Source organism: Molothrus ater, chromosome 5 (assembly GCF_012460135.2).
Source record: "Molothrus ater isolate BHLD 08-10-18 breed brown headed cowbird chromosome 5, BPBGC_Mater_1.1, whole genome shotgun sequence".
NCBI classification, from domain to species: Eukaryota; Metazoa; Chordata; class Aves; order Passeriformes; family Icteridae; genus Molothrus; species Molothrus ater.
The window spans coordinates 65,901,275-65,916,242 of NC_050482.2; the positions used below are offsets into that span (position 1 = coordinate 65,901,275).

General features: G+C 41.4%; 1 protein-coding gene across 1 annotated transcript in view; it reads right to left on the minus strand.

The window, feature by feature from the left end:
* FBLN1 (fibulin 1) overlaps nucleotides 1-14,968 on the minus strand; it is a 66,537-nt gene that overhangs the window by 21,490 nt on the left and 30,079 nt on the right. Inside the window, exons 7-14 of the mRNA XM_036401772.1 lie at nucleotides 14,348-14,485; nucleotides 12,078-12,215; nucleotides 10,494-10,637; nucleotides 9,551-9,679; nucleotides 8,923-9,048; nucleotides 7,606-7,725; nucleotides 6,616-6,747; nucleotides 5,453-5,576 (exon numbers count right to left, since the gene is read on the minus strand). Coding sequence (XP_036257665.1) covers nucleotides 5,453-5,576; nucleotides 6,616-6,747; nucleotides 7,606-7,725; nucleotides 8,923-9,048; nucleotides 9,551-9,679; nucleotides 10,494-10,637; nucleotides 12,078-12,215; nucleotides 14,348-14,485 — 1,051 coding nt within the window. The remainder of the gene's footprint in view (nucleotides 1-5,452; nucleotides 5,577-6,615; nucleotides 6,748-7,605; nucleotides 7,726-8,922; nucleotides 9,049-9,550; nucleotides 9,680-10,493; nucleotides 10,638-12,077; nucleotides 12,216-14,347; nucleotides 14,486-14,968) is intronic.

The following is a 14,968-nucleotide window of genomic DNA, read 5'->3' on the forward strand; positions in this document are numbered from 1 at the left end:
ATTATTATATATTATATTAAATATTATATATTTGCAGTCTTTGCAAAACTCTGAGATCAGGTTAATGGGCTACAAAAGTAAGCATATACTGCTGCTAAATGCTTATTCCTGAATTTGAACCCAGTTATTTTAGCTCACTTTCTACTCTGTTCTATTATGCTTACTCATGTGGCTGAAATAATTGGTTTCAAAGAATTACTCCCAGTTTGAATTTCATGTACCGAACACTGATAAATGAAAACTGCCAAAACTAGAGGGATTCCATTTGTAGATAATAAATACAACATTTTGTAAAAACAAGGAGAAAAATATTTTCTGCCTTCCCTCAGATTAATTTCTGAGTCAGATTTTCACTGCATTGTGCTCAAAGGAGCTGAGTGGTATGCAACAATTCCTCACGTGCTGAAGGAAAACGAACTTTCTGTTAGCAAGATTTATGGCTTCATGGCTTGCTTCCTACAGGGAGACCAACTCAACATGCTGAACAACTAACCAGGTTTTATTAGTGAACTATAGCCTCACTATATATTCTATGCTGTAGATTTCCAGAGCTGTAACAGTCCTCCAGGCCTCCTAGAATATATTCCACTGCAAAGTGGGAAAAAATATAAATATTCCTCTTGCTCATGCTATTGTTGGTGTGAACCTCTCTTTTCAGCAGGTTGCACCACATCATGAGGTCCAAGTGAGGCACTGCCACATCATGGACATTGATGCCAATGACCAGGTGTGCAGGGAAGGTGGTTTTTGCCTTAAACAGAGCAGAACTTTAAGGGAATGAAACCAGCTGATGGCTGGTCTTCACAGACAATTCTTAACCAGAGGAGAATCTGGAGCCCCACTTCAGGAAGGGAAACAGGATACAGCAGAGTGGTAATGAGGATGGACAAGTGTTCTGTATGCTTCTCCTGTCTGGAGATAAAGTCTCTAGGACATTTCAAGGTGTAGAGCAGACAGAACTATATTCTCTTTGCCCTCAGCACTGAGCCTTTACATCCTATCCTTGTACCCTTCATCTGTCTTTCCCAACCTAATTTCTTCTTCCTATCCCCTTTCCTAGCCTATGGCCCTTGTTTCTCACTCAAATATTTGGCATCAGGACTGTCTACTCAGCCAGTGCCAATCCTCCTCCTGCTCCATTCTCTCCTGGCTGACACTTATTTCTCTGAGTTTCCACCTCATAGCCCTAGACCCAAAGCACAGATCCTTTCCCTCGGGATCTTTGTGTGGCTTCCCAAATTATTTCTTCCTTTGATGGTCCCCATCCAAATCTGGAATAGAATAATGGAATCATTAAGGATAGAAAATACCTCCAAGACCAGATCCAGCCTGTGACCCAGAGCCTTGTCACCCAGACCAGAGCACTGAGTGCCACATCCAGGCATTCCTTGGAAACCTTCAGGAATGGGGACTCCACCACCTCCCTGGGCAGCCCCTTCCAATTCCTGACCACCATTTCAGGGAAGAAATTCTTCCTGATGTCCTCTTGTCCTGTCATTAATTCCCTGGAATCAGTCACCCTTGGCCATAAGGACCTGACCCCCGTGGTTGCCCCCTTTGTAATTTTCCCTGCTACCCCTGAAGCATCTCCCAGACTCATTCTCCTCACCTTGACACACCTTCAGATCCTTCCCTCCCTACATTCAACTCCTTATCTCCAAATTTTCATTTTCTTCTCATTTTTTTTCTTACCAAGCTGGCTCCTCTCTCACCCATGCCAGAAACATCTCACTTATCCATGGAGTTGGGGCTGTCCAGGGAGGCACACCTGGCCCAGGACAGACTGGGCTCCTCTCCTGTGGCTTTATGTGGGAGCAGGCTCAGATAGCCTGTGGAGCTGGATCTGCATGTCTCAGACTGCTTTGAAGAGCACTAAGAAGCTCAGGACCACTAAATCAGAAGTGTACTCTTTGCTGATGGAAGAAAAAGACCTCTCTATTGACAGGAAGAATTAAATTGCAGTGAGGTAGATAGCCAAACACAAAGACAGATTGCTATGAAATCCTTATCCTTCAAGGACTTGAGGCAAAAGAACTCTCAGAAAGATTCCAGGTATGTCTGAGCCTATTTGGCACAGAGGAGTGGATTAGGTTTACCCATCAAGGTCTTAATTTCTTAAAAAAGGCTGAATGCAATTTTACAAGCTTTACAAAGTTTGTAATTTTAAAAGTTTCAGAAGATTTTGGTGCAAAAGCAATTTCATAGCAAATTTGAGACTTCTGCTCCATAACATGACAGCAAACTGATAAAATAAATTAAAAAAAATACATCACCAAAATGTCTTTAAGACACACACACCAGTGTGTTCCTCTCTACACTTGTTCTTGGAAATGGGTGAGCTGCTCCGGCTGAAATGTGCCAAAACTTGAGCCTGAGTCAGACACCTGGCATGAAAAACTTCAGCCATTGGTTACATTTTGGCAAATTTTTAAGGAGTTAAAAACATGTCCTAATACTTATAAGCACCAGGCAACCTTAATAATATGCACAGACATGTCTAGAAAATAGAAATAGTTCCCCATTTGGCTCAATGCAGCACACATCTGACACGTTGCCATAAACGCTTCTTTATCTTTTCTACTATTTTTCTTGGCTTAAATATTACAAATGTTAGACTTCAATGCCATATAAAGAGAAGTTAATTGTTATGCAATTTGAAAACAAAAACTGTTTGGCAAGGCAGTGCAGCAAGTAAAGTTCTATTATGAGGAGCAGCAGATCTTATCTATCCTGGGAAAAATCCCAAGCCTATAGACTGATCAATGAAAAACAAAAAGCAGAATTTAAGTAAAAGACATAAGGCCTTCAATAAAATTGTTACCATTTAGATCAAGCCAGGGATTTTGCTGTATTTGGGGAAGATAACAGAGTGTTCCCTCCTTTCCTACTTCACCTAATGGCAATTGCCACTGCAACAGCCACCAGGAAAAACCTCTGCTTTACAGGCACTTGGTAAAGAAGCTTCTGGATCACTGAGTGCTGTTGCCTGTGCATAAGGATTTTAAGGTAAAATAAGAATAACGAAACTTGGATTTACAGGACTGAGGCCTATTAAATTAGAGCAATTCCAAAGAAAATAATGGGGAACAAGGTAGAAAAATTTCCTGAGGTGCCAGCTTGATGGGAATGGAAAAATAAGTTGTCTTTCTTATGATGTGCCAAGTTGGTGAAACTGGAATGTGCTTTGAATAAAAAGGAGAGAAAAAATGATATCTGTACTAATGGTGATAAGAAGCCAACTACTTTGATTTTAGAGCCTGGGTGAAAAAGCAATTTAATGTTGTTATCATGCAGAACATAACAAAGATACGCTGGCTATCAGCCTTGATGGGGTACATGTGCAAAACTGATTCAGTCAAGGAGATGTAAAGTAGTTGGGATGTAAGAAGGGTGCTAAAGAGCTGTCTTATGAACTGCTCCTCAGTGAGCACCAGGAAATCCCACCCATAAACCCTGATTCCTGCAAATTGGTGTGACATTCATATCCTCTGAGAATGAGAACACCTGTGGAACCCACTGCTCTTCACCAGTGACAACAATGAACTCACATTCTCTTTGCTTTATGCAAACATCTTTCCAGCAACACATTTAGTAACTATCTGTAGCTGTTGAGAGGGAAAAACCTAATAAATCCAAGATAATGACTTAAGGAATTAAAAATAATTAGAATTTCACTGAGCAGCTGCAGGATTTGTGTCTGACTCAGCCTAATTATAGCCTGAGCACATCAGAAGAATCTCACTCTATGAGTAGGTCTGAGTTAGGCAGAGAAAGCCCAACAACCTAGACACAGAAAAACATTCACTCTACTGCTTTCCCAAAAGGTGCCATGTAGCTCAAATAGCCAATGAAGTCAAACACAGATAAGAGAGAAAATGAAATGGGATGTGTGTGTGATGTGTATTTTATAAACTGAACTCTGCAATGCAGGAATGTCTGTAAGAGCAGAAATCTGCTAATTCTGCCTAGTAGCCCATTGCACAATGCACTTTTTTCACTTTATTTTTAAATTAGGATACCAATGAACCCACAGTCTTACAAATAAAGAGAACATCTGCATCATGAGGCGCTGCTTGGTCATTGATGTGACAAATTTAATTTAAAATTTAATTCCTATTACCCTTCCCAGAACACAAGCATATTTTATAAATAGCTGGGTTTACACCACGAACTTCCTCTCCAGCATTCTGATCAAATACATCTGCTGTGCCACTTGTATGACATTTCAAAGACTAAGGCTTAAATGCAAACTAACTGATCCCCAGAAAATCCCTGAGATGGAGATCAGTGCTGGCTTCATTCCTCAGAGGAGGGAAAGAGTACTCAGGTCTGTCTGACAGATGGTGCCCATACCAGCACCGACTGGGAAAAGCAACAGTGGGCTGGTAACAAATGTGATTTGTCAGCTTTCCTCCCTGGCTGGTGGAGCCCACACTTACCTGAGTACAGGGCACACAAGGGAACCATGAAGCAGGCTTTGGAGGAACTGCTGGAGTACAACAGCCTGGAGTACAGGGTGGCCAGAAAGCCACAGGGCAGAAGGCAAAGCATCACTTTGACCAGCCATAAACTCTAGCTATGCAACTGAGAATTTGCAACAAATTCTCCTCTCTGCTGACACTATTTGATGGGTATAAAAGAGCTGCCAGCTGCCCCTCCTCCCAGAGCTGTCTCTTATTTTCCACACCAGAATGCACAGACTATCCCTGAGCTAGGTCAGAGACACAATTATGAGCTGCAGCTAAAGTACCACCCTTGCTAGGATTTCCAGGTTTTTAATACAGAAAATTGGACGCAAATTGAAAGAGGGGAGATTTATGTAAGATATTAGGAAGAAATTTTTTATTGTGAGGGAGGTAAGACACTGGAACAGGTTGGCCAGTGAGGTGGATGCCCCAGCCCTGGCCAGTTTGGATATGGCCTTGAGCAAACTGGTCTAGTGGGACATGTCCCTGTACATGGCAGAGGGGGTTGAGACTAGATGATTTTTAAGGTCCATTCTAACCCCTTAATATTCTATGATTCAATTAAATGGTACCAAAAATAAGACATTCTTGCAATGCTTTGCAACAGTACAGGTGAGAATTCAGAGATGGAGCTCAAAAGAAGCATTTAGTTGAAGTGTGAAGGTAAGGAAAGAGTATGTGTGATCCTGAAATAAAAGCCAAGGATTTCAAAGCCCAGTGTAGTCCTCCTATCAGGCTGCCTGCAAGGGAACCAGACAGATGGCTCTGGAGATCATTATGGTGCAAACCACTGACACATGGCATTTTTTAAGGGAGTATCTTTTTTCTTAGAAAGAGGAGCATGAGGAAGGAAACCAGACTTGTGTGTGCAAAACATAGGGTAGGCCTGCCAACACAACACATATTTGCTAGAAACTGCTCTGTGTTCAGCCAGCAGTGGCATGACCCTGAGGAGATGATGCCAGCTCGGGAAGGAAGGTACTTACGTGTCTCCTGACTTGCGGTAATTCTCGGGACATTCCAAGGACAGGCAGCGGAAGCCGCCCTGGATGTTAAAGCAGGTCTCGTTGAAAGAGCAGTTGTGGCTTTCTGCAACACACTCATCGATATCTGCCAGATGGAAACAGGGGTGTGGGTTAAACACAGGCTTTTCCTCTCCTTGCAGGTGCCAGACAATCACAGAATCACAAGGCTGGAAGAGACCTTCAAGATCGTGGAGTCCAACCCATTTCCTGACACCTCAACTAAACCCTGGCACCCAGTGCCACATCCAGTCTGTTTTTAAACACACCCAGGGATGGTGACTCCACCACCCCCCTGGGCAGACCATTCCAGAACTTTATCACTCTTTCTGTGAAAAACTTTTTCCTAATATCCAAGCTGTATTTCCCTTGATGCAGCTTGAGACTGTGTCCTGTGGTTCTGTCAGTGCTGCCTGGAGAAAGAGACCAACCCCCAGCTGCCTACAGCCACCTTTCAGGGAGTTGTGGAGAGTGATAAGGTCACTCCTGAGTCTCCTTTTCTCCAGGCTAAACACCCCCAGCTCCCTCAGCCATTCCTCACAGGGTGTGTGTTCCAAGCCCCTCTCCAGCCTCATTGCCCCTCTGGATGCACTCAAGCGTGTCAATATCTTTCCTGAACTGGGGGCCCAGAACTGAACACAGCACTCAAGATGCAGCCAGTATCCTATCAGGTACTGCAGAACATGGAGTGCAATTAAACATTACTGCAGGGTTGCAAGGGGAGGACAGAAGAACAAAAAAGAAGAACACTAACCCAACCAACCAGCAAGAAGAAGAAAAGGAAGAGCAGCAGTGCCACTAAGTGGACAAGACCTAAATATTTGCTGACGTGTTTACAGCAGGATATTTCCTTTTAATGGCTAAACCAACTCACAGCATTGGAATCTTCATTGTAAGAATTTTTTATAATTATTTAATAATGTTTTCAAAAGTAGTCTCTGCTGAATTACTTTGTAACTGAAATTTCCTGTGTATTTATCATAAGAGACTGATTTCTTCAGATGCCAAGCTGATGTGTACTGCATTACCTATCATGTCGTAGGAAAGGCATTTTTTAAACACAAAAACTGCTATAACTTGTCAGAATTCTGCAATGCATGAGGCCTCCCTGCAGTTGTTGAACCCACCTTGGCAGTTGCGTGCATTGGGTGCCAGCCTGTAGCCAGTGGAGGGACAAGTGCATTGAAAGCTCCCAGGAATATTAACGCATCTAAAGGAACAGATATGTCCTCCAGTGGGCAAAGCACATTCATCAATATCTGAAAGAAAAAAAAAAAAACACCACTAATTTTCTATGTGTTCGTGACATTCAGCCCAGTGCACATGTACAGTGCTCCTGCTATGAGCTTCAAATACAATTTGATGATTCCAATTTCTGGGCAATGAGGAAGATCATCAGATCTGTGTGTCTCGAGCCAACAACATCTAAATAGCAAAGACTTTCAGGAATAAATGGAACTCTGAAGAAAATTAAAAGCTATATGAGAGCCCAACAGACAAAGTAATGGATGAGAGCAAGCACTTTACAGTGACATGTATTGTAGTGCTTTATAAAAGGGAGAGACAGGAATAGTTTTATCGTTGTTTTTACAAAAGGAAATCACCATTAGATGTTCTGCCTAAGGCCTCACTGTTTAATAAGTCTTGGAGACCTAAGTCCAAGCTCAGGATCTTGTCCATGAGGTCACACCCTCATCTTCCTTGTATTTGAGAATATACTAGTTCAGAACCAGCCACAAAAAGAGGATATATAAAATATTACTAGTAATATCATGTCTTACATATGTAACACATAAATATGCTCATATCTCCACTTGCTGAAGACTAGAAATTCTGGTAGCTCCTCAGGAGAAAGACAAATTTCTGTCAAATTACAAAAGTGTGCCAAGCTACAATAGTAGTGTGAACAGCAAAAATGACACCACACATACAAAGAGATGCTTCTAGAAAAGGGCATGGGTGGAAGACCTTCATTAAATAGAAAATAAAGAAAACAAAGAAAGTACTGAAGAGACTCAAATGCTAAAATGAAAAAATTACATGGAATTGCTCATGTTTGTTACAGCAGCAATGAGAAATGGGCCCCCACCCTCTCCCTGCAGCACCACAGAGCTCACCTTCACAGGAGATGCCATCGATGTCGCTGAGCTGGAACCCCCGGCGGCAATAGCACTGGTAGGAGCCGTACACGTTGGCGCACTCTTGACTGCAGGGGTTGCTCTCACACTCGTTCAAATCTGAAAGGCAGAGTTATACACCTGAACCCCAAATTTCTTGCAATGTTCGTCACTCCTAATACTGGAATAAGACAAAATTTTGAAAGGTAGTTGTAATTAAAAAAAGGATGGCACACGTCACTGAGTAACCTGGAAATAGGGGACTCTCAGTGTGTTACTCTTAACAGGCAGTATACGTTAATTTTTACTGTGCTGTAATTTCCTCCTGTACTTCAAGGTGTGAGACTGAGAGGGAATCTTTAGGCCAACACTTACATTTTTGTTTCTGGATATCAGCAAGGCTGGTTTTGAAGGTTTTGAACCTGACTGAGTTGAATCACCCTTCAAAGTGCAGCAAAAGCAGACCCATAGACCTCTGCATCACAGAATCACAGAACCATTCAGGCTGGAAAATACCTCCAAAACCATTGAGTTCAGCCTGTGACTAAGCCCCACCTTGCCACCCAGACCAGAGGACTGAGTGCCACATCCAGGCATTCCTCAGATACCTTCAGGAGGGGGACTCTATGAGAGTCCCTGAAGTCCCTTTCAATGTCTCACCACCCTTTCAGAGAAGAAATTCTTCCTGATTCATCCAACCTGAACCTTCCCTGGTGCAGCTTGAGGCTGTGTCATCCTGTCCTGCCAAATGATGCAGTCTAAGGGTGATATATTCAGGCTGTGGGCTATGGTGGCCTCGACTAAGCACAGCAGCATTCATGTAACCAAAGAGACTGCACTGTGATGATTTCTCATGCCATTTCAGTGCAGTCTTGCAAGGTAAAATAAAAAAAAAAAAAAACAAAACAAAAAACAGCAAATAAAAAAAAGTTAAAAAGTAAAAGTAAAATAAAAAAAATAAAAAAACAGCTAAAAGAGCAATGAGCTGTGTCACTATAGGACACGAAATAACACAACGTGGAAACGCAGCTCTTCTAAGGTGAAAAGAGATTTTTTAATTTCTGACTCCAACATTTACAGATTTCCAAAAGTGACAGTGGATTGGAGGGTGACGGTGTCACCTGTCCAATGACACTGGACAAACCAACAGTCCATCAAATTTCTCCTCCTCCATAAAAGAATGCAAAACGATAAGTTATCTACATAAAGTGCGTGAGAAAGTTCGTTACAAGAATGTAAACATCAGAAGACTTAGAAAAACTTAAAAAAATCAGGGCAACAGAGCTGTTTCTCACACTCCATAACTGAGAGCCATACCTTCACAGGATCTGCCATCAGCTGAAAGTTTGAAGCCCATGGTACAAGTGCAGTAGTAGGAGCCAGGAGTATTCTCACACTTGTGAGCACAGAGGCGGCCTGGGTAGCGCCTGCATTCATTGATATCTGCAATGACAAACACACAGAGAGCTCTGTGCATGGGCTGCCCCACTGCAACACCAGTCTGGACAAGAAATGTGATTATCAAAGTTTGATTGTTGTTTTCCAGATTTAAATTTCATACTAAAGAGAGAAGATGCCCTCAAAATGCTCATTTAGAAGCACGCCAGGGTATAATTGGATTAGATCTATACAGGAGAAAGTTGCTTTGATCTTCCAAAGGAATCTTTTGCTGTAGGTGCTTATAAAAATATCACAGAAAACAATTACACTCACTCTCACAACCTTACCTTTTAACAGGATAGCAGATAACATGTTGACAATACTAATACAGCTTCCTTTGAAGTACCAGCAGTTCTTTAATATGGTTTTAAAGCCAGCCAAATAATATAGCAGTCAATTTTACATTCTGATGACAGAGGCTACGCACAGAGCAGTAACATTCTTTAGAGAGGATCACTTTGTAAGTGCTATGGCTGCAGGTATTTAGGTTGATGGTGCAACTTACCAATACAGGTCCTACTGATGACATCAAAGCTATAGCCAGCTTTGCACTCGCAGCGATAATTGCCTGGGGCATTGATACAGATGTGACCTTCTCCACAGGGCTGGTTGGAGGATGAGCACTCGTCCACATCTACAACAAAAAGTGATTCTAAGTACACTTCTACCTATGCAGGCTGAGAGAAGAACATGCTAAGGTTTTTTTTTTTTTGGTCCTCTGGTGGTTATAAAGTGTTTTGGAACAGAAAACAAGATGTTATCATGCTCTCAGCTTTTACGAGATCAGAGTCACAAATCCAAACTATTCGTACCAAACCAGGTTAGCTCTAAGGTGTCCTTAATGTTGATGGATTTGGGATGAACAATGAAGTAATCAGGCAATTCCTTTTTGGAGGAATTCAGTGCAAAATTGTTTTATTATGCATACTCCTATTTGTGGATCAGATTTTCATCTGGTCTAAGATGTCTGAGATCCAGAGTCATCAGTAGTGCTTTGATAAACCACTCACAGAAATTGAAAACACATACAAAAATGCCTGTCTTTGCTAAAACCATCTCAGTTAAAAGCCAGCCAAAGGCATCTATATCTTTCAGTGTTACTTGAATGGCCTCTGTGGGGCATTAAGTTGACCTTCTGTTGTCTCTCTGTACTAAGGAGATCTGGGACCACACAGCATTGTTCCATTGATGCAGTCACAGCCAATGCCATTTATGGGGGCTGATAATCATTACTCCTCAAAATGTAGGGTTTTGTGAGTTTTATGAAGGACAGAGGGTGGATGCTCGTCATTCTTCACTTGCTGGGACTGCCATGAGGGAAAGAACAGGATCAAGAATTGACTGTGGGAATGACAAAAACCTGGACAAAGCACAAGAAACTGCTAAACATAAATTATTTATGTGAGTTATTTTCTTAGAACTGCTTTTTCTTCCCAACTGCCACTCACCTACACATCTTGTTCCATCTTCATTGAGGTGGTAACCTCGGCCACAGCTGGGTGAGATTCTCTGGCAGGTGAAGGAGCCATCAGTGTTAATACAGATCTGTCCAGCTGGGCACGGCATGTTGGTGCTCAGGCACTCGTTGATATCTACAAGAGCACAAGTCAGTGTAACTCTTTCTGGTCTCAAGAGGTTTAAGGTAAGATGCTCTCTCTCGTTATGTACATAATGAGAACTTTACATAATGAGTTACATAATGAGAACTTCTCAGAGAAAAGTTCTGCCTGTCGGAGAAGACAAATATTCATGACATTTTAGCTCCACTGATACAAAGCTTCCAGAGTGAAGACTGGGGAGGTATAAAAGCCATACATACCACGAAAAGCAGGGGAAATTTGGTGTAGAACTTGTATTTGTTTCAAAGCCTTTAAAAGTTTCTCCTAAATATACAAAGCACTGATCAACAGTTCAGTTACCCAGTTCTGCTTCAGTCTGTGTGTTCTGATGGAGCTCTTAGCTTCTACATGATGATCAGAGTCCCAAATCCAAAAACAAAATCCCCTCAACTCCACACAGAGCAGCATTTATTCCCAGTGCCTAAAGTTAGGCTGTGAAACTGCCTAAATGTTTTGAGCAAATGCATTTTATGTGGCTTTCCTGATGTCCATGACAGCAAGTTAATCAAAATCTGCCATGGACCTGGCAGTACCCGTGGCAGGCATGTGCTTTCAAAGGGCTTGCTGTGCACAGGCACTGGCCCCCCTTGTTTTAAAGGCTGCAGTTTTGTTTTCAGTCTGTTTCCAGTGTCAGATTTCAGTTCTACAGGAGAACAAGGGGCTGATAATGAGTGCAACTTGGCAGCAGCTGCTGCTTGGCCAGTTCCACTAGTCCAAGGCTTGCTATGCCAATGGTGGAATTAAAAGTTGAGTTGAGACTTGAAAATAATACTCAAGGGAATAACTGATAGATTTGTAGGTCACATTAGACAAACCCATATAAAGTCTGCTGGAAACCAGTAATTTTAATGCATTTATTTGAAGGCTATAATTCTGGTTTTGGGGAGTCTTGGAAACAAGGCATTGGCCTGGCAAGATTGTCATCAGTCTTTAAAGTAAAACTCCTCTCCACAGTATAAGTGTCCCATCTTTCTCATACACAGTAAGATTCTTGATGGGCTATAACAAATCTGGAAAGACCTACAAGCCTGTAAAACCAAGCAGACTAATATCAAAGGGTGTTCCAGAGGATGCCATAATTACAACTTTCTCCACAAACCTTTGGCTAAAACCTTTTGGATAGAGTTAGATAAAATATATGACAATTTTTTTACACATTTTTTTTCATATAAAACACCCAAAGACTTAAGCAGCTAACCACCTTAGGTAACGCAATCTCATTAATAATAGGATCTAGTATTCAGATGTTTCATTTAAATGGCTTTCATCTGTCACTCTTACCTATGGGATCAAGGAAAAAGCAATGCATGCACAGATGAAGAACAGCCTGAGCAGTTCAGAACCTACCCAGGGAAAGTACAACTTTTCTCCCAGCAACGTTTGAGCATTCCCCAAGACAAGAGCATGCCTTACCAATACAGTTGCCCAGTGCATCTTGTATAAACCCACTCATGCACTGCAGCTTGGGGCGGCAGCGGAAAGATCCTGGAGTATTCTGACAGATAAAATCGGGGGGGCAGTTATGAGTACCAGTCTCACACTCGTCAATATCTGGTACGTCACAAAAAAAAATTGTTAGCAGGAATTAGACTGGTTCCTTCATTGCATTTCAAACATAAGACATAATTAAAATCATCACATAGATTAATCCTCAGTGGACCTTCCTGGAATTCTGTGATCCAGGATCGATCTGACTTATTACCTCAAAAAATATCTCAATAAAACCAGATAGGTTAAGATTTTTTTACAATTTCATTATTAATATTATATATAGGGCAGGTGTCTGTGCATATTATGCTTTACAAGTTTAGTTCTCACAACTAAATGACTCAAAACTATTATAGAGTATCTAAAGCATCACATTCAGCCTTGATTCAGCAGTGTTCTGGGATTTGAAGTCAGGAAGATTTCATTACCCAAGTGCAATTTTAATTTTAGCTTTAGATCCAATGCAGATATTGTTCATTTCTTTCATAAGTGAATTAATTGGCCTTGATTCCCATCCATATTAAGGCTTGCAATATCCCTGCATTATCATGCTTTAAAATGCACATAAATATGACTTCTGATTACTTCAACATTCTACTCCAGTTCAGAATAGACAGTAACTATTTCTGAATAAATTATTGTTCACGTAAAGCAGATAAAGGAGATAACAGCAAATGAGGCTTCACTCAGGAATGTAGTCCTGTCCACATAAAGCAACCAAAATTTAATATTTGCCAACTGGCAATGGGATGAAATCTCCTAAAGCTATCAAAATACAGAAAATCTCCAGCAAAAGGATAACTCAGCTTTCTCATTCATGCAGCTGATACAACAGTAGCCCTAGAGATTTGTGGGTCTTAAAAAATTAGTGTGGAGACCATGTGAATTAATACTGAACTGGGTTTTGCAGGATTCCACATGTAGCACAGCTCAGTCATGTTACTTGGCATTTAAAAACCATACATGACTATTTTATCACTATTAACATAGCATTAATAATTAACAATATTAACATATCTTACCCAGATAAGAACTTTCTAATATTATTGCAGGTTTAATTTACTATCTGTGCTCCTTTTTTTTCCAACAGAGAAATATGTTAATACTTGCCAGTAAGCTATTTGTTGGCCTAAATCTGATGTTATTCAAACCAATGGAAGTGTTACTTCAAAGGGATCACAGTTACACCATGATACTTTCAAAAACATTCTGTGATGTTCTGCAGGTTTGGCATTAGAGTTTGTTCATCAGTTTTTTTTATTCAATCTATTTATTATTCATCACTGATCAGTTCCTACAGTAAAACCTTACCTAAAATCTTGGTTGAGTTAATTTACTCAGTGGAATTAAATTAGTTTTTTTATAAACCAGTCTAAGCTTAGAGGGAGCAGACATGGTGAAAAACAATTCCACATCAGCTGGAGTTTGCTGCTAATTTATATCCCTGTAAAGGCAGCGCTCCAGGTGAAGTTACAGATGCACATAAGAGCATTCTGTAAGCTAATGGAACTTGAAACAAGTAACTTTTTTAGTAAGAAGGACTGTTACCTTTGTGTTCAAACACAGCTAGTCAAGAACAGTGGTTTTAACCCCTTTGCATTTTTAAATACCTAGGAATGCTGTGATTAGAAATTAATCCCTTTGTAACCTCCTAAGGATAAAAGCTTGCTTTCTTTTTCTAAAGATGCATCTTCCCTCACATTTTCAAACTGAATCACCTGGTTGCTCCACTTGCCACACTTTGTTTCACACTCAAGAATGTGCAAACTTGACTAATTCAGGTGCATCCAAACCATCAGATATGCTCCATGAGCAGGACTAAGGCACTCCACTCACAAACGAACAATCAATCCCACAGACCAGACTGGAGCTAGCCAGAAATTATCTCCAGGGTATTGTGTATAGTGTGAGTTCTGGGCATTGCTAATCACCTGTTTTAGTCCCCAGAGCAGCTCCTAACATGCAACACAAACTGCCAGTGTGAAATGCAGTTATCTCTGCTGGAAATCTTTGCAGCAGCCCCCAGCTGCATGATCTGGTTTTTTGCAAGGTGACAGGTGGGAAAACTGCTGTCCTTGAAGTGTGTGTGTCTCAGTTACCTGAGTATTTACCAAAACCCAAAGAGCATGGCATGATGACGTGCTTAGTGTTTAAATTAAGCCTGGAAGATCCCAGTTTCTGTGCACAGGACATACCTTTGCAACGACTGTCATCTGTGAGTTCGTAGCCAGTGCCGCAGCTCGTGTCCCGCTGGCAGCGGAAGGATCCCAATGTATTGACACAGGTCTGTCCAATCCCACAGTTGTGTGTCCCAGTGATACATTCATTAATATCTACAACAGGCAAAACCATTTAAAAGTAAATATGAGAGAGTAAATAAGAAGCATGATGTCCCTGGGAGGAGATCAGGTCGAAGGCTTGCTGTGGGCACACCTCCAACCAGGCACTCCTCTGAGCATCTGAATTCAAAGGTGGGGATTTGGCCTCACATTCACATCCTGCTACACAGCTGTCACAAGACATTTGGACCCTGTTGGAACCAGGACTTGCTGATACACTGTACTTAAGAAGAGGAAGTTTAACTGAGTGAGAGCAGAGACTCAACATCATCTGACTGAGTCTAGCAGTCGATGATGTCTCTGGATATGTCTAAAGCTGTTACAGCCAGGATGTGTATACATGGTCTGCTGGTGGAGTTGGCAGTGTTTGGTTTATGTTGGACTCAATGATCTTTAGGGTCTTTTCCAACCTCAGTGATTTCATGGTTGGATTATAGCAACTGAATGAATGGGGCAAACTTTCAGAAATCCTCGCCT